This window comes from Mobula hypostoma, chromosome 25 (genome assembly GCF_963921235.1).
Source record: "Mobula hypostoma chromosome 25, sMobHyp1.1, whole genome shotgun sequence".
Taxonomy (NCBI): domain Eukaryota; kingdom Metazoa; phylum Chordata; class Chondrichthyes; order Myliobatiformes; family Myliobatidae; genus Mobula; species Mobula hypostoma.
In genome coordinates this window covers 32,441,848-32,461,787 of record NC_086121.1, presented here as the reverse complement: position 1 = coordinate 32,461,787, position 19,940 = coordinate 32,441,848, and the positions used below count along the sequence as shown (strand labels likewise).

The 19,940-nt window shown below is 44.4% G+C and overlaps 1 protein-coding gene across 4 annotated transcripts in view; it reads right to left on the bottom strand.

Annotated features, from left to right (window-relative positions):
* The window catches only part of LOC134337883 (endothelin-converting enzyme 1-like), a 333,269-nt gene that overhangs the window by 88,075 nt on the left and 225,254 nt on the right, over window positions 1–19,940 (bottom strand). For all 4 annotated transcript variants that reach the window (XM_063033200.1, XM_063033203.1, XM_063033202.1 and 1 more), the window contains one exon: window positions 11,231–11,443. In XM_063033200.1, coding sequence (XP_062889270.1) covers window positions 11,231–11,443 — 213 coding nt within the window. The remainder of the gene's footprint in view (window positions 1–11,230; window positions 11,444–19,940) is intronic.

The following is a 19,940-nucleotide window of genomic DNA, read 5'->3' as shown; positions in this document are numbered from 1 at the left end:
TGATTAAGCATTCTTGTTTGTTTAAATAATTAATTATGGATATTATGTAAAAATGTGAACTACATACATCATCATGCTACCACATGATACATGAGCAATTCACTTGAAATAAACATGAAGTTAGACCTACACCCCTAGGTTCCCATGACTTCTTTTGAATTACTTTAATGTTTTGAAGTTACAAAACATAAAATAGTTAAACTATACAAAACCTACAAGTTCAGTGTTTAGAGTTACATCCGGAGCTTTGGGCTTCACATTTTTGGAATGAATTTGAATGGAAACCCGGGGAATTTGAATGACTTCGGGGAAATGGAGCGAAGTTAAGATGGTGCTAAATGGCGACTCCTTTGCTTCCATCTTCAGAAACAGCTCTGTTTCCATCTTTAATCTCTCTATTTTTCCCTTTCAGGGTTCTTTCAAAGACCTGACCTGGAGTGACACACTGACTTCGGTTCTTTGTGAGAATGGGACCCGTTCTCAGGGTTTCAGGACTGGCTGTTGTTTGGCATGCCAAAGGTTTGGCCTGAGAGTCCGGCTCGAATTTGGAAGCCTAAGATCTCGGGGCACTGGAGATGGGCGGATTGAGGGTCGTTGTCACGGCAGGAAACCCGTGTGTCGTCGGAGGTGTCGGGATATCTGCTGAGGGCCTGAAGACCCGGGATCTTTGCGATCTTCAGGCACAGAGCTCGATAAAAGCGATGTAACGGACTTTTTAACATTGTAAACCAGTGAGTTGTTTCCTATGTTTCCCCGCTTGCTGGGAAAATGGAGACACCTTTTTTCTCCCATTAGGGAGAGAGAGAACCTGTGGTATGTTGAATGCTGGGTGAAACGCCAAGTCTTTGGGGTCACTGCAAGTCTGTGTCTTTGCTGTTGCTTTGCTCATGCTTGAGTGCTTGGTAGTGGTACCGATGCTTTATTTTTGCTGATGGGGGCGGGGGGGGGGATCGTTGCTTGCTGCTGCTTAAGTATGGGAGGGAGGGGAACTGGGGGCTTCTTGGAGTTCTGACATTTAACTGTTGTTCATTCTTTGTGGCAGTGCTCTGTTTTCGAGGATGGTTACGAAGAAAAAAGCATTTCAGGACATATGTTGTATATATTTCTCTGACGTCAAATGTACCTTTGCTTTGCTCACGCTTGAATGCTATTGGTTAAGCTTGCTTTTTTTTGCCGGTGGGGGGGGAGTGGGGATTGTTGCTCACTGCCACTTACGCACAGGAGGGAGGGGAGCTGGGGGGGGGACGGGACTTTGGGGTTCTTACGTTTATCTGTCATTCATTCTTTGGACCATTTCCACATGACTTGTCTTCACAGAATATTAGGCATCAGATGGCAAGACAAGAGTACCAGAAACTGAAGCTCTCTCTAGAGCAAGTCTACCATCAGTCCACACGCTGCTGATGAGAGCACAGACCCGGTGGACAGGTCTTGTCATCCGCATGCCGGACGAGCGCATACCCAAGCAGCTCCTTTTTGGGGAACTCTCTGCTGGAAGACGCTCGCATGGAGGGCAGAAGAAACATTACAAAGACACACTAAAGGCCTCCCTGAAGTCGCTTGACATAGACACGACCACCTGGGAAACGCTGGCACAAAACTGTCCTACCTGGCGCGGCCTCATTCACAAGGGCTGTCAAGCTTACGAAGCAAGGCGCACTGCTGAAACACAACATAAGCGCGAGCTGCGCAAGTCCAGAGACACCAGCGCAACAACTACAGTGCCTACACATGTCTGCCCAACGTGTGCCAGGGTATTTCGTTCCCAAACTGGCCTGACCAGTCATCTTCGGACACACCGCATCCAGTCTCATAGTGACTAGTGGTGTCGAGGTCTTCATCGATGGTGACGGATGAACCAGCCCAGCCTTTGGAGCACTTCTCTGTTTTCATGGATGTTTGCGAAGTAAAAGCATTTCAGGATGTATATTGTATACATTTCTCTGACATTAAATTGAACCTTTGTACCTTTGAAACTTTGAACCTTTGAGGTCAGAAGCAAAGGTTGCTTTCCAGTACAACTGATGAGATTGTGGTAATTTTTACACAATTCTACAGAACCAAGATAAACTGTTAGCTGCTAATATTCCAACAAATCTTCCCCAATTATTTCTGGTGGAAGAAAGCAGCTCAATGTGAAGAATTGGTTCAGGAACATTTATCAATTTTTTTGCTCTGGACTTTCAGACTGCTAAAGAGCATTATGGCTCACTGTCATTACGGGAGAATCTTAATCACTTCATCAATTCAAGTGGATAAAGCTCTGAACAAACCACTCTAGGCTACTTGCCAATTATCATTTACTTTTGACAATTAAATCAATGGAGGGACAATGCTAGCAATGTCAAAGAAAACATTTATCAAAGATTCAAGCTCATTCCAGTGAAGAACGTTGACTTACAGGTCAAAAATGAGTCAGTTCTTCTGTAACCAGCATAGCTTTTGTTGGACAGCCAACTTCTTGCTTTTGCCTGGCTTAAATTTCATTGGGCTGGTCATTTAAAAATGTCCACATAATGGTTTCTGTTTCTTCACATAAAATCTCAAAAACATCATTATTTTATCCTATTCTAAAATCAGTTGAGATTGGACAGAAGAATCTCCATTTTGGTTTCCAAAGTTTTGATGGTTAATGCTAATTATAAACATGGTCCAAGCCTTGATCCATGCGGGACCTTTCCATCTTTCACCACTGTGTCTGTTCTCTGTCTTACAGACAAATGTTCTGTTACTTGTCCCAGCTTCTACATGCTCGAATTTTCTCACTGCACTTTTAAGCAGTCTTTTCCAAAAATCTAGATCATATATATCCGTGCAATTGTCTGTCTACTAATTATTTTATTTCTTCAAGTAGATCAGTAGTTAACACAAGCATGACATTTTTTTTCAAAATTGATGTCTGTTATTCATTTTTATGTATTTTTTAAATCTCAAGTGATTTTAGGGTAACTGGCTTATCTCTCATTGGACACCAATTGCCCTTTCTAAACCTTTCTTGGTGAAATTACTGAATGTATGTCTTTGATATCTCTTACTTAGATACTTTTAAAATGCATGTATTTAATCTAATTAATTAGATGTTGGGGATTATGCAATGTGATTGTCAGAAGACTTTTCAGAACATCAAACATATATTGAGTTTGATTAGTCATAGAGTCAAGTAGTATGAATACCGGCCTTTGGCTCACTAAGTCCTTGCTAACTATCACACAACTTTCTACACTAATTTCAGCTCCCTCATATTTCAATATTCTTTACATTCCTGCCAATTTCTCCCAGATTGTGCCTCTCACCTATATATCTAGAGAAACCCCTGAACTCACAAGGAGAACTTACAAACTTCACACAGATGGCACCCAAGGTCACCAGAGCTAATGGGAAGTGGTTCTACAAGTTAGTTTAATATACCAGTGCTTAGTTTATATTTTGGTTCTTATCTTTGTATTTTAAAATGTGTTTACATCACTAATAATTTCACATTTTGATATTTTTTCCGACCTGATCCATGCCCTGATAAACACTGAAGAAAAAAAATTAACATTTTTATCAATTGCCTTTTAAAGCGCTACATTCTTATCCATAGTTATGTGGAAAAATCCATACTAAAGTATTTATTGTTCCTTTCCATGCCGCGAATGTGTAGTGCAGATGTCACTAAACCATCGGTTTGCTATACTAAAGTATTTTTAGAAATATACATGAAGATAACTTATATTAATACGTTTGTAATTTGTCTTCTATTTCTTGGTAATTTGCTTTTCATTTACTTTCCTTATCTTTCCTTTCATTTTCACCTTTCATTGTCTTGCTTGCCTTGCACTTCATATACAATGCCGAAATCTTCCCATCAACCTCTCCCTTGTATTGTCATTAATGGTAACTCTAGTTTTCAGGGAAATGTATTTCCCAAACTCTGCAAACATTTTTTAAGATTTCAATTGATGTACTACATAATTTTATTGTCTTAAATTCTCCAAGATGCTCAGAATATCTACTATCCTAGTTTTGGTGCCCTTTCTCGAGTCATTTAAGGTCAAAATATGATCGGTTTCAGTTAATCAGTTTAGTTCATTCAACTCATTATGTCCTTGATCGTCAGCTCCTGTTTGTTACCTTTGTTTAATCATGCACTGGGCTATCTACCTACAAAGTAATGAAGCTTTTATTTAAAAATTGGCCTATTACTTAATATGTTACTTTCTTTAAATAAATGAAAACATTTCCCTGTAATATTTACTTTCTTGGAAACTGAAAGCTTGGAAATCTAAATTTGCTCTTGTTCACTGACATACCCATGCAAAAGACAAAAAAGTAAACATTCAAAACAAAATTTATATCAAAAAGCCTGGGGTGCCTAAGACTTTTGCACAGTAATGTATGTGCTTGCTATCTTATATGTGCAATGTGTGCCTTGCGCTGTGTGTAACTGTTGGTAGTATGTTTTGCACCTTGACCCTGGAGAAATGTTTGTGTGTATTCATGGGTATATGTGCATGGTTGAGTAATAATTAAACTTGAACTTGGCTCTGTTGTTGAGCTATCTGCAATTACTTAAAATGTGGAACACAGCAAGTTCAGTCCATTGTGTAGTTGACCTTTGGATACAGCACAGCACTAGAGCCGATACAGGATGTGGTCGAGAGATCAGCAGCTGCAGAAGGGGAAGCGTTAGTCAATATGAGGTCACCACAGCTCAGAGAAGGGTCACTGCTCAGAGAAGGGTCAGAGATCCACAGTGCTTGGAGTTTAGAATTAATCAATTGCACAAAGCTGCTGGTGAGCACAGCCTAATCATAAACACAAGAGATTCTGCAGATGCTGAAAATCTCGAACAACACACATACAGTGCTGGATGAACTCAGTACCTATGGAAGTGAATAAGCAGTCGAAGTTTTAAGCTGGCATCCTTCATCAGGACTGGAAAGGAAGGGGCAAGAAGCCAGAATAAGAAGGTGGTGGGGGGGTCGGAGGTGGTGAGGTACAAGCTGGCAGGTGATACATGAAATTAGGTGAGGGGAAAGATGGGTGCGTTGGGGCAGGAGGAGATGCTAGGAGGTAATAGGTGGAAAGGTAACTATAAAAGGAGTCTGACTGGAAAGGAAGTGGATCAAGGAAAAAAGACACCAGAGGGTGAGCGAGTTTGGGGAGAAGAGAAGGGTGATATCGAGATCAAAGCTCAGCAGCTGCTGGTGCAAGCAGATGTACAGTAACAACTGTAATCTCCTTCCTGGTATAGCTCTCCACGTGACTCTTTCTCCATATAGAGAGACTGGTATCGAGTGCCTTTGGTTTTATGACTCCATGCAATAATGCTGTGGTACTAGGTCAGATAGTCCTTTCCACTTCATGTCATGGGGTAGTGGGGGTGATCGTGGGGATGACAGTGACATAGAGTGTAGAGACACAAGGGTCTGAGATGGTGGAATCTTAAGTAACAGACTAAACTCAGTGGGTCAGGCAGCATCTTTGGAGGAAATAGACAGTCAATGTTTTGGATTGAGACCCTTTACCAAGACCGGAAGAGAGAGTGGAGATAGCCCTGTAAAAATGGGTGGAGTGAGAACTGGCAGGTGGATCCAGTTGAGGGGTAGTGACGGGCAAAAACTAAACTAAACAGCAGTGTAAAGCTGGCATAAGTGGAAATAATGTCCTACACATGTGGTCCAATTACCAGATAAATTTTGGTAAAGCCGAAGGTTAAAGCCCGGAGGTATAAAACTTAAGGTAGAGACCTAAAGAAGTCATAAGGGCCTGAAGGAGTTACAATGGTTTGGGTCACTGGGGTTACAAGTCTGTGTGAGTCCAGAAGGTGAGGCCTGAAGGTCAAACCCATGATCGGTGATCAGGAGTGAAGTCCCGAACTGGAAGCCTGAGAATCTAGGGACAAGGAGTGGAAGCCTGGATGTGGCCTGTCTAGCTCTGTGAGTTCTTGCTTTGTTGCTGTTGCTGCTATTGAGATTTTGTTGGCGCCAGAATGTGTGGAGTAACTTGCAAGCTGCCTGCAGCACATCCTTGGGTGTGGTGGTCATTAATGCAAATGACACATCTCTCTGTATATTTTGAAGTATGTACGATAAATAAATCTGACTCTGAAATACATCTGAATTGGAAATAAACTTTTACCACACCTAGTGACAAAGCACCAGACAATCGCATAACAGAAAGAAAACAGCAATGAATGGTGGGTAGATGATGAGTCTTGATAGGCCATAGGACCTATTCCTGTGCCATCTAACTCTATCATTCTAAAAGAGGAGAGATACTTGATTTTGTGGATCTGTTCTCTCTGCAACCTGTATGCACTTATATATTGTCAAGATGTACGGCTCACTGGGGTAAAATGTGCCCAAGCTACAGCAGCTTTTATCACCCTGTCCAACATTTTTTTCCTTGGTTAATTGGTTTATTATTGTCACACTTACCCAGACACAGTGGGCAAAATGTGTCTTGCACACCTTCCATACAGATCATTACATCACATCAGTGCATTGAGATAGTACGAGGGAAAACAAAGCGCAAAATAAAGTGTTAATAGTTACAGGGAAAGTGCAGTACAGACAGACAATAAGGTTCAAGTCCATAACAAGGTAGAATGTGTGGAAATATATTCAAAACTGAGATGTTTTAATGTATTTAATCTTGTGATGTGACAAAATGGAACCTGTATAATCCCCGAGTGCTTTGCTATAAACTTAGTGTGTACGTGGCAGGAAGCACGTAATGTCCTGACCACTGTTCATTGTGTAACTAAGGGGAGGCTGATATACTGTGTGGCCGTGAATACTGCAGCTGCTAAATGGAGAAGCTGACTCCCAGAACAGATAACAGCCAAAGAATAGCCTGAAAACTTGTATAAAAATGAACATTGTAAGCTGCAAATCAGAAGCTGACTGCCATCCATGGAGTGGAAGTGCTTTTCCTTGCAAGTAATAAACATGCTTTTGAACAGATCCACTGTGTGATTTTTTTTTGGTTCTTTGTTATAAGACCTAGCAAAAGATACCTGACAGAAATGATGTCAAGGGTCCACCTTATTATATTAAGGTGCCATGCAATAGTCATATCAGTGGGATAGAGCTGTTCTTGAGCCTGGTGGTACAAAATTAAAACTCTTCCATTAATTTGCATAAATGCTTTTTAGTTTCATATTTAAGATGTTGAAATGTTCAACTTGCTAAACTTTCTCATCCAATTCTTTCTCATTACAGTGTTTGTGATTTTCACATCCTTTTTGCTACAAAGAACCTATCAAGAAGCAAGAACCATTATGAATTGAGCTTTTTGAATCTCATATTTCGCATTTAATCCTTTCCATAAAGTTTCAGACCTCAGTCTTATATATTATGTCAGGTTGGAAGGTACCTAGGCGGAATATGAGATGTTGCTCCTCCACCCTGAGGGTGGCCTCATCTTGGCACAAGAGGAGGTCATGGATTGCCACACTGGAATGGAAATTAAAATGTTTGGCCACCCTGAAGTTCCACTTACGGCGGATACTGTGGAGATGCTCGGCGAAGCAGTCTTCTAATTTATGATGGATCTCACCAGTGTAGAGGAGGCTGCATCAGGAGCACCGGACACAAGGGATGACCCCAGCAGACTCGCACTTGGAAGGACTGTTTGCGGCTCTGAATGGAGGTGAGGGAGGAGGTGCTTTAACCAACTTCTGAGCAGCTTAGTCACTAATTGACACGCCCAGTCCTAATTGCACGGTATTGCTGATGCGCGAAGGTGTGAGAGACTGCTCTGAAGGTGAGAATTCCTGGAAATGGGCAAATAGAGAATGCCTTTGCTTGGACAGTTCATGATGCTGACATCAGACATAAAGTGCAATTGTATTCCACCAGCATTGCTGTTCCTCTGCAAGTACAGTCACTGTTGTGAAATCTGCAAAGTGCAGATCATTTTGGAAACACTCAGTAGCTCAGGCAGCATCTGACCAATGACATTCAACCTGGAATGTTAACTTTGCTTCTCCTTTTGCCCAGCAGTTGTTGATATTACAATCATCAGTGTGCTTTAGATGATGGTGATCTGTTGATCAAAACTAGATTGTCTTCTTCTTCTTCAATGTGTCTTGTGCGTTACACGCTTGGGCGATCATGGCTTTCCACATCGAATGATCCCACACAGCGTCAATGATATCTTGCACACTTAGATCTGTTAGTTCTTTCACAGTGTTCATATATTTTCTTCTTTGCCTTCCTCTTCCACATTTCCTAGGCATACGACCTTGTAATATAAGGCATTCTATTTCTCTCTTTCTGATGACATGGCCCAGGAATTTAAGTTTCCTCTCATTTAATGTTCTCATTAAAGATCTTTTTGTATGGGCACGTTGGAGTACTGTTCAAACTGAACCAACAACCCCAAGGCCAGGATAAATAACACAGAAAATATTGCCTCACTCAATAGTGCTGCTGACTCACAGCTCTACAAAACATAGTTCCATCCTGACACTGGATGCTATCTGTACAGACTTTCTCCTGGGTGCTCCAGTTTCCACCCACCTCCCAAAAAGACACTGGCAGGTTGGTGTAAAAGGGAAATTGACACAAGGTTGAGAGAAAACAAGCTGCAGCATTACAGAGGAATAAGAGAGGAAATGGGACTGATGGGATGACTCTTAGCATGGACTTGATGGGCCGAATGGCCCACGATAAACAGAACTCAGAACGTCTTGAAAATATAGAAGTTAAAAAAAACACCCATAAGATTGATGAAGTCCAAGTCATTAAATACTGCTGCATCTTTAGAGATAGAATTGTCTTATCTAGTTAGATCTGCATGTTTCATGGTGGCAACTTCAAAGTTCTCAATATCTTCTCTGGAAGAATAGGGATGGGCTTGAACTCTTAAAATCAGAAGGATAAAAGCTGTGCTTTTATGCTGCAGATTCTTAATAAATCTGGTATTCCATACCTATTTAAAATTGAACTTATGCATAGTGCACGAGAAATTTTATTCTCTGGGTTTAGCACATGAAAGCAACACCCTGCCTGGAAGCTGTGTGCGCTACAGATAATGTCAACAGGGAGTAAGTAAAAGGGAACTTCTGTACTGAAGCGATCTCAGAGGAACCTCTGGGTCAACGATCCATTGGATTTCACAGATCTAGTGCACTTAATTGACAGCAGTCAGATGAAGGGAAATTCAATCTCCAATTTGACATTTCACTTTCAGATGAGGAATGTGTTTCACGTGATTGATACATTTCAGACACCAGTAGTAGCAGACATTATCACATCTGAATTATTCTTCCTCTGTTGTAGTCTGACTGAAAGTGCCATGTGCTTAAAGTAAAAGGAAGCTTGGGATGAAAAAGCAATCACTAATCGAACAGTATCCACCCTGCTCAGCCAGAGATCACAGACGTCAATTGGCCGTCAAAGGCAGCTGCAATACCCAAAAGGCACTACACGCAGGCTTTGGTTCTTTGTGAGAATGGGACCCCTTCTCTGGGTTCCACGACTGGCCGTTATTCGACATGCCACGGGGCTGGCCTGAGAATCTCGATCGTGTTCGGAAGTCCAAGATCTCGGGGCTCTGGAGACGGGCGAATCGAAGGTCGGTGTCACGGCTGGAGACTCGTGTGTCGTCAGGGAGGCCGGAAAATCTTGCGCTGTGGGCCTGAAGACCTGAGGTCTTTGCAATCTTTGGACACAGAGTTCGAAAAAAGCAATGATACGGACTTTTAACATTGTAAACCAGCGGTTGTTGTTATATCTCCCGCCCGCTGTGAAAATGGGGGACACCTCCCTCTCCCTTGCCAGAGAGAGCCCGTGGGCTGTCAAATTTCGGGTGAAATGCGAAGCCTTTGGGGTAACTTTGGTCTGTGTCTTTGCTATTGCTTAGCACACGCTTGGGCTCGGTGGTGGTACCGATGCGCTTTTTCTTGCTGGTGGGGGGAGGGGAGATCGTTGCTCACTGCCGCTTACGCGTGGGGGGGGAGCTGGGGGGACTTTGGGGTTCTCATGTTTAACGGTCATTCATTCTTTGGGGCACTTCTCTGTTTTCGTGGATGCTCGTGAAGAAAAAGCATTTCAGGATGTATATTGTATACATTTCTCTGACATTAAATTTGACCTTTGAACTTAAGAAATCATTTTAACCATTGCATGGGGATACATACATTCCTGAACCAGGGGCACACTGCAAACTGTGTCTATCACTACGTCGCTGTACGTTGCAAGATGGAATGTGGTTGAAGAGGGATGTTTTATTGTTGTATTGCTTATGCAAGATTCTGGTACAATGCAGGACGGCTGATAACCTATCAGAGAATTGGAAACGTGCAGGGATTTTGTTGGCATGTACGATTTTTTTCCCTCGTTCCCATGCTGCCTTTTCAATCCCTGGATGACCAAGATCACTCAGCAACCACACGAAATGTGACAAAATAATCATGGACGGCATGTTCCCATCAAGAGCAAGAGCAATAAGATAACTACAAGATAATTCAATCAGATGCTGATAATGAGAAAATTGCTGGAAAGATTCTCCACTTCAAACATTGGCACTCTATCATTTAAAACCACTTAGATAAAAAGAATTTAAAAAACAACTTTGTCATTGAAAAACTTGATCAGTACAAGTTTGGTTTCCTCTTCAGAGGCTGGATAAACTTGGGATGTTTCCTCTGGAGTGCCAGAGGTTGAGGGGAGTTTGATAAGATTATGAAAGGCATAGATACTGTCGAGTAGACAGGGAGTATCTGTTTCCCAGCATTGAGATGTCTAATACCAGAGGGCATGCGTTAAAAGCAAGGGAGGGGGTAGGTTCAAGGGGATGTGAGGGGTCAGTTTTTTTTTACTCAGAGAGTGGTGGATGCCTGGTATGCATTACCTGGCACGGTGGTAGAGGCAAATACACTACAGGCTTTTAAGAGATGTTTGGATAGGCATATGGACATAGGGAAGAGGACATTTGGAGGGATATTGACAATGTGTAGGTAGGAGGTAGGAGGGATTAGCTTTTGATTTGCTTTTTTAGCTGGTCAGCACAACATTGCAGGCCAAATGGTTGGTTCCTGTGCTATACTGTTCCATGTTCTATGTTCAAACCTAAGCAGGTTTAACATGAACCACGGTTGTTTACAGTTAACAACAAAGAAGCCATTTGGCCCTCTGAGTCTGTGAAAATGCTAGGACAATCTGACACCCTGTTGAGTTGTCTGTGCACTAGAAATGAGGACAGTTTTAGCACAACGTAGCGTGATGCACACACTTACCCAAAATATGCTTCATGATGGCCTGGTTCTGGTTCCATATGGTGTTGAATGTTTCTATTCTGGCCTTTCCATCTGTCAGTGGGTTTGTCTTCATCCAGCCTCCACAGGCGAAGTTGTAGAAATTGTGGCAGGGGTCGACAGAGCGATCCAAGGCTTGGAGGATACTGCTGGCAACCTTGATGCAGGACTCAGTCAGGCAAACTTTTGGGGTATCTGCAATGGAAGGCACATTGATATCCAAAGATATTTAGCTAAATTATTGTCATCTAGTACCACTGGATATACATAACCTGGCAAATAAAGTTCCTAAAGTACTTTGAAATTCTTGCCGGAACACAGATGTAAAGTCAAGGCCTCCTGTGTATAATATTTCACCCTTTGGAAGAAACAAGACTATTTCAGGGAGATAGATTCAACAGTTATCGAAAAATACCTGTTTTGTGTAATTAATGAGCAAGCACACACTAGTGAGCTTGGAAATAATTTTTATTCATTTGGATAGAAAGCTGAACTTTATTTTCTGAGAGAGAAATCTTACCTGCTCATTCCCACTTGCTAATCCACACCTACCCCTGCCTCACTTTAATGGAGATGTGGCAACGGTTGATTTGTCCCAGAACATTCTGATCAAAGTTTCCATCAAATTGGGCACATCTCATCATCAGAGCTAAGGTAGATGAAACTATTTGCTTAAAGAAAATAATAATGTGCAAAAGATGTTGAATGCAATGGGAATTTGAGGGGGAAGGAAAGGACGTGGGAGCTACTCTTTCCTATGATTAATAGGGTAGAGGTGGCACCCCTGCCTGGATGACAACAACTCTGATTTACAGTCCAAGTAATTGAATTAGTTACCATGAATGCCAAGGAGACAACACTCCTCACATACAAGCTAAAATTTCCCCCATCTCTCCCAATTGACCCACAAAAACCCGTGTGAAGAAGATAGTGGGTGTGTTCAATGCTCAAATCCACTGCAGCACATGTGCTGATCTCCTCATTCAAACTTTTGGCATTATTGTCAAAAATGTTCTCATCCCTTGACAGCTGCAACACATTATGCAGTCCCAAACCTTCGGCATTCACCCCTTACAAAATTCAAATTCTGAAAAGGAAACCACTCGATAGAAGTTCATACCCCAGCCTTCAGTTTGTGCTTACACCTTCATGCTACTTGAGGTTTAAATCACAGAAGCTTCAACTATAATTATGAAACTCCTGTTAATGTCAAAAAGCCACCCACAATGTCGATTGATGCATAATCTTACTTGCAACAATACCAACTACAGTAGAATGAAGAATTGCTCAATTGAAGCTCATTGAAGCTCATTTTTGAATCTACCCAAATATGTACAATGTTTTCTGTTCTACTGCTCTTAGATAAGATAAAGGAACTTATGGGGTGACACAGTAGAATAGCAGTTAGCGTGACGCTATTACAGCTTGGGGCGTCAGAGTTCAGAGCGCCGGAATTGAACTGTCTTTAAGAAGTTTGTACATCCTTCCTGTGAGTGATTGGGTTTCCTCAGGGCACTCTGGTTTCCTCCCACATTCCAACAGTGTACCACTTAGTAGGTTAACTAGTCCCGTGATTAGGCTAGGGTTAAGTAAGTGGGTTGCTGGGTGGTGCGGCTCATGTTCCATGCTGTATCTCTAAGCAAAACAATGAATAAATCACCTGAATGAAGCAAACATTCCAGAAGTAGCAAATCACCTCTCAACCTCAAACTTCCCATAGTCAGATTGAGAGAAACGAGAGGAAACAGACCCACCAACTGAATGATGTTGTACACTCTGACACAACAATTTAATTTCAATTAAAATAAACAAATCAATTGCAAATCATGTGATATCCACAAAATAAATACATTACTGTCCATGTATTTGTGGGGTTAATAGGGCTTCATGCAGACATGGTTTCGAATATTCCATTGCTGGTCCTAGATCTATTTTAATGTGCTTCTAGAGTTTATCCTGAAACATTATCTCTATTTCACTCTTGGCAGATGACTTCTGACCTGCTGAGCCTCTCTGCAATCTTCCTGCATTTCTGCAGCCTAGTGCTACTCAGAGATGTGATCTCTTAGATGTAGGGCAGAAGATTGGACAGTTGTTTGGTCAGCATGAACCAGGAAAGGGATAATCACTCAAAGAGTTGAACTGCATGTGCATGTAGCGAGAGCATCTTGGACCTCCAGGTGGTCCACAGCAGGTGTGAGTGATAAGTTTGTGGCCTAAGGTAGAAGGAGATGAGTTATACAGCTCTTGTTACATTCATGTGCAGTTCAAATCTTTGAGTGAAAATGCAGAAAGTTTGAAGTTTCTCCTCATCTCTTCCTACTTTAGGCCACGAACTTATCAATCACCCCTGCTGTGGACCACTTCTGGACGTCCAAGACGCCGACCTCTACAAAGAAGGGATCTGTATGCTCCACGACCGCTGGACTAAGTGTGTAAATATAGGAAAAATAAATGCGCTAGGATTTCGAAAATTGACTCCTTCTACCCTAGGCCACGAACTTATCAATCACCCCTCATATATAACATATATAATCATATAATGTATATAGAAACGGGACGTTTCTCTGAACCAGGATGTTAAGCTCAGTAGTACACATAGCACATGAGAACTTATGAAGACAAGGATAAAATCTACAAATGAATCACACATAAATAACAAACTACTATACAAACATTCTGGTTGACTGCAGCACTGTCTGGTACGGGGGGAGGGGGCTACTGCACAGGATCATTGTAAGCTGCAGAGAGTTATAAAATTAGTTAGCTCCACCAGGGGTACTAGCCTCCCTAAGTATCCAAGACATCAAGGAGCAGTGCCTCAGAAAAGTGGCTTCCATCATCAAGAACGCCCACTACCCAGGACATGCTGTCTTCTCATTGTTACCATCAGGTAGGGGGTACAGAAGCCTGAAGGCACACTCTCAGTGATTCAAGAACAACTTATTCCCTTCTGCCATCCGATTTCTAAATAGACATTTGAACCTCTGAACACGATCTCAATACTTTTTTTTTAATTTCTGTTTTTGCATTACTTACTTCAATTTAACTATTTAATTTAGATATATTCTTACTGTTGTAACACGCTGTAAGGTTTCACTGCTAATGTAATGGCCTCTGTGTAATGTTTCACTGCTAAGGCTGAGGTAATGGTTTCTCTGTAGCAGCAATGTTTGGGTTATGACTAGAGATAACGGGGTATGTTAGCCAATGAGCAGGATGTTGCTCTTCCTTGTGTGTCTGGGAGCAGGGATTTCCTGGTCTTTTGTCGGGAGAGATGAAGAAAGAGTTGGTAGACCACTGGATGGACTGGACTGAGGAGAAAGGGTCCGAGGGTCGGTTACGCTCGGAGGACGACGGGAACAAATGGACGACACTGTGTGCTCCAACATTTGTGCATTAGACCGTTGCATGAGAATGGGCTCTTTTCTTTTTTTGTTTCTTTACTAACCATATCCTCAAATTAATAATTATAAAGCTCAATAGTTTAATCGCATATTGTGTGCTGTTTGTTATTTTGTGGTACTGATTTGTAACAGGGGACACATTGCACAGCATTCACTCAAATGAGATTTCTTAAGTTTGGAGGGCCGGGTGGGGGGGGGGGCTACCATCCCCTAGATTAAGCTGCTAGCCAAACCGAGGGTTACAATTGTGGGTGCTACGTTCGGGATAGATTCCGTTGGATGCTGTGTGATTACCCTGAGCATTGAACCAGTGGGGTAGATATTCGTACTCTGGATGAATTGTTAATTCGCCTGTTAAGTACTGTTAAAGTTGCGAATGGAGATTTGATAAAATGGCTGGCGCAGCTCTCGTTTTAATGCAGACCAGTGCTGACGTTGCAGTAGCTGCAGGCGGAGATTTCAAAGACAGGGTTCTATCGTTTCTGAGGAGTGAGGGGAAGGAGTGGTCAGATTTGGAATGTCTAATTAGTCCATGTCCCCCAGTGAAGAGTGAGAATTCTGAGTTAGTATCCGTCCTTTCCTTTCTGGTGAATAATGGAAAAATGCCCAGGTTCAAAATCCCAGCTATGGTATTCTCTAGAATTACACCCACCCCTAAAGGGGGGCAGGAGTACAAGACTTGGGCGGAGCAGACCCCTCAGTTGTTAGATGAGTGGCAGTGCTCTGATGACGTAAAGTGAGATTGGTTGAAAGTTTGAATGGGCAGGTCGCTGGCGTGAGAGCTGTCAGGTTGAAATCTCCCATAGCGACAGCTGTCAATTACATTTGTACATGCAAGCACTGGACAATGCTTTTGGTCTGACTGGAAGCCCAATGGAGCTCACGGTGGGGTTTCAGAACATACGTCCAGGAGAAGGGGGAGAAGCTTTCTGCTTTTACTTTTTGGCTAGAGAGGCAGCTAAGTTGCTCGCGGTGCAGAGGGGTCATTCAGGCGGCTGAGGTGGATCAGTTAAGAATGGATCAGATAGCCAGGGGCACCCAGTCCCATGACCTGATTGCTTGGGGTCTCTGACAGTCTCGTAAGATGTGCGCCCCCCCCGTTGAGCTGATCAGAGAGGTGCGGGAACAGGGGGAGTGGAAGGGCTCCGTCAGCAGGATACTGTCCTTGGTAGTGGACGCCTGTAGTGAAGTGACCACGGATAGCATGCTCCGGGAAGTGGTAGAGGAGACTGCGGCAGAGTTGAGAACGGAGATGTTTCGGCTGTTATCAGCAGGTGTGACCCCCCACCCCGCATATGATGGAGCTGATGTGGGGGGGGGGCGGATTCCGCAAGGGGACGAACAATGCAAAGGGTTGCTGGCAGCAGGTGTCACGCCAGAAGGAGAGTGAGCCCCCGGGGACCTCAGCAGGGAGAGTCGTTGAGAAAACCTAGAGGAGACCCAATGAGGGAACAGCCTGGTGTCTCTGGGGGAACATGTTCCCAGCAATGTACCAAGGAACCCCTGAAAGCAAAAGGCCCAATTACTGAAGGCTTAATAGGTCCATGATCCGGTGTGTCGCTATGAGTAGAGGGCATTTATGCTAAAGCCATACTCAACATGGGGTCACCGGTCACGTTGTTGTACCTTTCGTTTTACAACCGGTACCTGAAGCATTTACCATTGACGCCATTCAGGGTACTGGAGATCTGAGGGCTTAGTGCTAATGATTATCCATAGGATGATTATTTGTCAGTGAAGTTGGAGTTCTTGGAGACCGATGTGGGAGTGTCTGAGGTCCTTGATATGTCTGTGCTAGTTTGTCTGGACCCTGTTGAGAAGGGCGGCGTTTCAATTCTGGTGGGGACCAACACCCATCTTGTGAGGAGGTTCATGGGGACCTGCAAGGAGAAGTCCGGCGAGAGCTTTCTGGGAACATTGTCCATGCACCCGGTGTTTCGAGCTACTTTTGAGGATGTGCGTGGCTGCATTAGGCCGGATACCGAATTTAGACAAGGGTCTGTGTGGTTCACCCAGTGGAAGCCAATGGTGGTACAGCCCGGGTAAGTAGTGAGAGTGATGGGGACCGTCAAATTTCCCAGAGTGCCTGAGAGCGAGGCCCTCTTAGTGGACGCTCCAGAAGACCATGAGGGGGAGTCGGGACTTCCTGCTGGGGTACTGGTGAGGCCCGAACTGCAGAGGCCCTCGGTTGTACAGGCGAGCAGGATGGCAATGATTGTCAGAAACACTACGAAGGGGGAGGTCACCTTCAATCGGGGGATGCCCTGGCACATCTGTTCCCAGTGACAGTAATGTCTAGTGCCCCTGTGAGACACGCTGGGGAGAAACTATCGAAAAAGGGGGGGAAAGTTGACCGCTGAGTCATTCAACTTTGGGGACTCCCCAGTTCCTGCAGGTTGAAGAGGTGGTTGGTAGAGAAGATGTTGAAGCTGTCTTTTCCACTGACGAGTTTGATGTGGGTTGTTCCAAGAGTGCGTGTCACACTATCTGGGTGACTGAGGATACCCAGTTCAGGGAACGATTGCAGCAACTGGCCCCTGCAGAGGTGGAGGACGTTCGGAAGCATTTGTGTAAGTTGAAGGAAGCTGGGATCATCACCAAGTCCCGAAGCCCTTCTGTGCCCCCAATAATAGTGGCCCGACAGAAGAATGGGAGAGTACGGATGTGCGTGGACTATAGGACTCTGAACAGGCGCACCATCCCTGATCAGTATGATGTCCTGAGGATTGAAGATGCGCTGGCCTGCCTGAGTGGTGCAAAGTAGTTCAGTGTGGTGGACTCGAGGAGTGGTTTGTACCAGATCCCCATGAGTGAGGCTGACAAAGACAGCATTGATATGTCCCCTAGGACGTTTCCAGTTTGAAAGGATGCCCCAGGGCATCTCGGGAGCTCCTGCAACCTTCCAGCGGGTCATGGAGAAAGATGGTGGGGGATATGAACTTGCTTGAGGTATTGGTATATCTGGATGACCTCATAGTGTTTGGATCCACCTTAGAAGAACATGAAGCGAGGCTGCTGGGCCACCTAAAAGCTAAAAAGTTAAAACTTTCCCTGGACAAGTGCCAGTTCTGCCAAATGTCTGGTAGCTATGTTGGGCTCAAAGTCTCAGGGAGTGGAGTAGCTACAGATCCTTCTAAGATAGAGGTGGTGACCACGTGGCCAAGGCCCAAGACCGTGAGTGCCTTGCGTTCATTCCTTGGGTTCTGTGGGTACTATTGGAGGTTCGAGAATGGCTATGCGAAAGTGAGTCACCCTTCAAATCAGCTTCTGTGTGGTTACCCTCTCTTGGGGAAGAAAGGGAGGAGGACAAAAGGAGAGGAGGGTAAAAAGTATCTTAGCCCTTTGGAGCGAGGTGGGATGCGATACGTGAAGAGGTTTTTCAGTCACTGAAGGAGCTGCTGACACAGGTGCCTGTGCTGGCTTTTGCAGACCCCCGATTGCCACATGTACTGCACAAGGATGCCAGCCGAGAGGGCTTAGGGGGCATCCTGTATCAGGATCAGGGCACTGGGTTGAGACCTGTTGCATTTGTCAGCCGGAGTCTGTTACCCTCTGAGAAAAACTATCCCAAGCACAATTTGGAGTTCCTGGCATTGAAATGGGCTGTGGTGGATTAGTTGAGTGACTAGCTCTATGGTGCCAAGTTTGAGGTGAAGACGGACAACAATCCCCTCAGTTCTATCTTGACCTCAGTGAAATTGCATGCCACAGGTCATCGGTGGCTGGTGGCATTGTCTGCCTATGATTTCAGCCTGAAGTACGGGACGGGAAGCAGGAACAAGCTGATGCTTTGTCCCGACGTGCGCCTGAAGGGGAGGGTGGGAGACTGTTCCTGCCCCGGGGGTGAAAGCCATGCGCCAGTTTTCCATCACGGTGAAGGCAGAGGGAAGACGAGCAGTATCGAGCGGTAGATCAATTGGGAGCTTCTGATGACGCCACTTCACAAGCTTACTGTAAGCTGACTGCTCCGAAGGCAAGCCATTTACTGGAATTGAGTCCTGGGGAAGTGATTGCTCAGAGAGCGGTTCTACTGGCCCTGAATGAAGCCGAAGATCGAAGAGCACTGCAAGTTGTGAATTCGATGCATATGGAGGAAGGCGCTGCCTATTAGGACTGCTCCTTCATCCCACTTGCAGAGTGCAGGGCCCCTTGACCTGGTGTGTGTGGATTTGCTGTCAATAGAGCCAGATGCCAGCAACATGACGAATGTCTTAGTCATCACGGATCACCTCACCAGATATGTGCAAGCTTTCCCTACCAAGGATCAGAGGGTGTCCGTGGCGGCCAAAATGTTATGGGAGAAGTATTTCATTTATTACAGCCTCCCCAGGGGGATACATAGAGATCAGGGATGGGATTTCAAGAGTAGGCTCATTCATGAGTTACTGAGCATTCTTGGAGTTAAGAAGTTGAGGACCACGCCATCACCCGTAGTGTGATCCCCAGCCCGAGAGGTTAATCGGACCTTGCTAGACATGCTCGGAACTTTGGAAATCAGCAAGACCAAGTGGAGTCAACATCTAGGACAACAGGTCCACTGCTACAACTGCCCACGAAATGAAGCTACCAGGTACTCACCGTATTATCAGATGTTTGGGCAAGAGGCAAGGTTGCACATTGACCTTTGTTTTGGGACTGGCAAAGAAGACCTACCACCGAAGACTTATCTGAAGTATGTGTCTGATATGAGAAAGGAGCTGAAAAAGGCTTATGAATTAGCTTCTAAGCAGAATCAAGGAAATAAGAGGAGGTATGATCAAAAGGTTAGGTTCTCCCAACTCATGCTGGGAGATCGAGCCCTCATAAGGAATTTGGGGCTACCTGGGAAGCATAAGTTGGCTGACCACTGGGCAGCTAAACCCTATAAAGTGGAGAGTCAGATGCCAAACATGCCAGTTTTCCAGGTGAAACCAGAGGATGGGAATGGGTCTGTCTAGATTCTCCACTGGAACCACCTTCTGCCTCTGGGACAAGAGGTGCAGGTTGACCCAGAGCCCAAGCTGGAGCCTACACCTAGTAAGAGGACTCTGCATCGTCTGCGAAGGACCAACAGCAGGAGAGATTAGACTGGCCCCCGCCCCTGAATGCGATATGGATCCAGAGGATGAGGAAATGGAGTGTGGTATATGCTGCCTTTTGCTAACTCCCCACTGATTGAGGAAGAGGTCCCCAGCCCTTCTCACGCTGAGTCTGGTGAAATCAGGGGTCTATCTGTGGACAGACTGGGTTTCAGCAGGACCATGAAAGGGATGCAGCAGGGCTCAGCAAAGTGGCAGAGGGGTCCG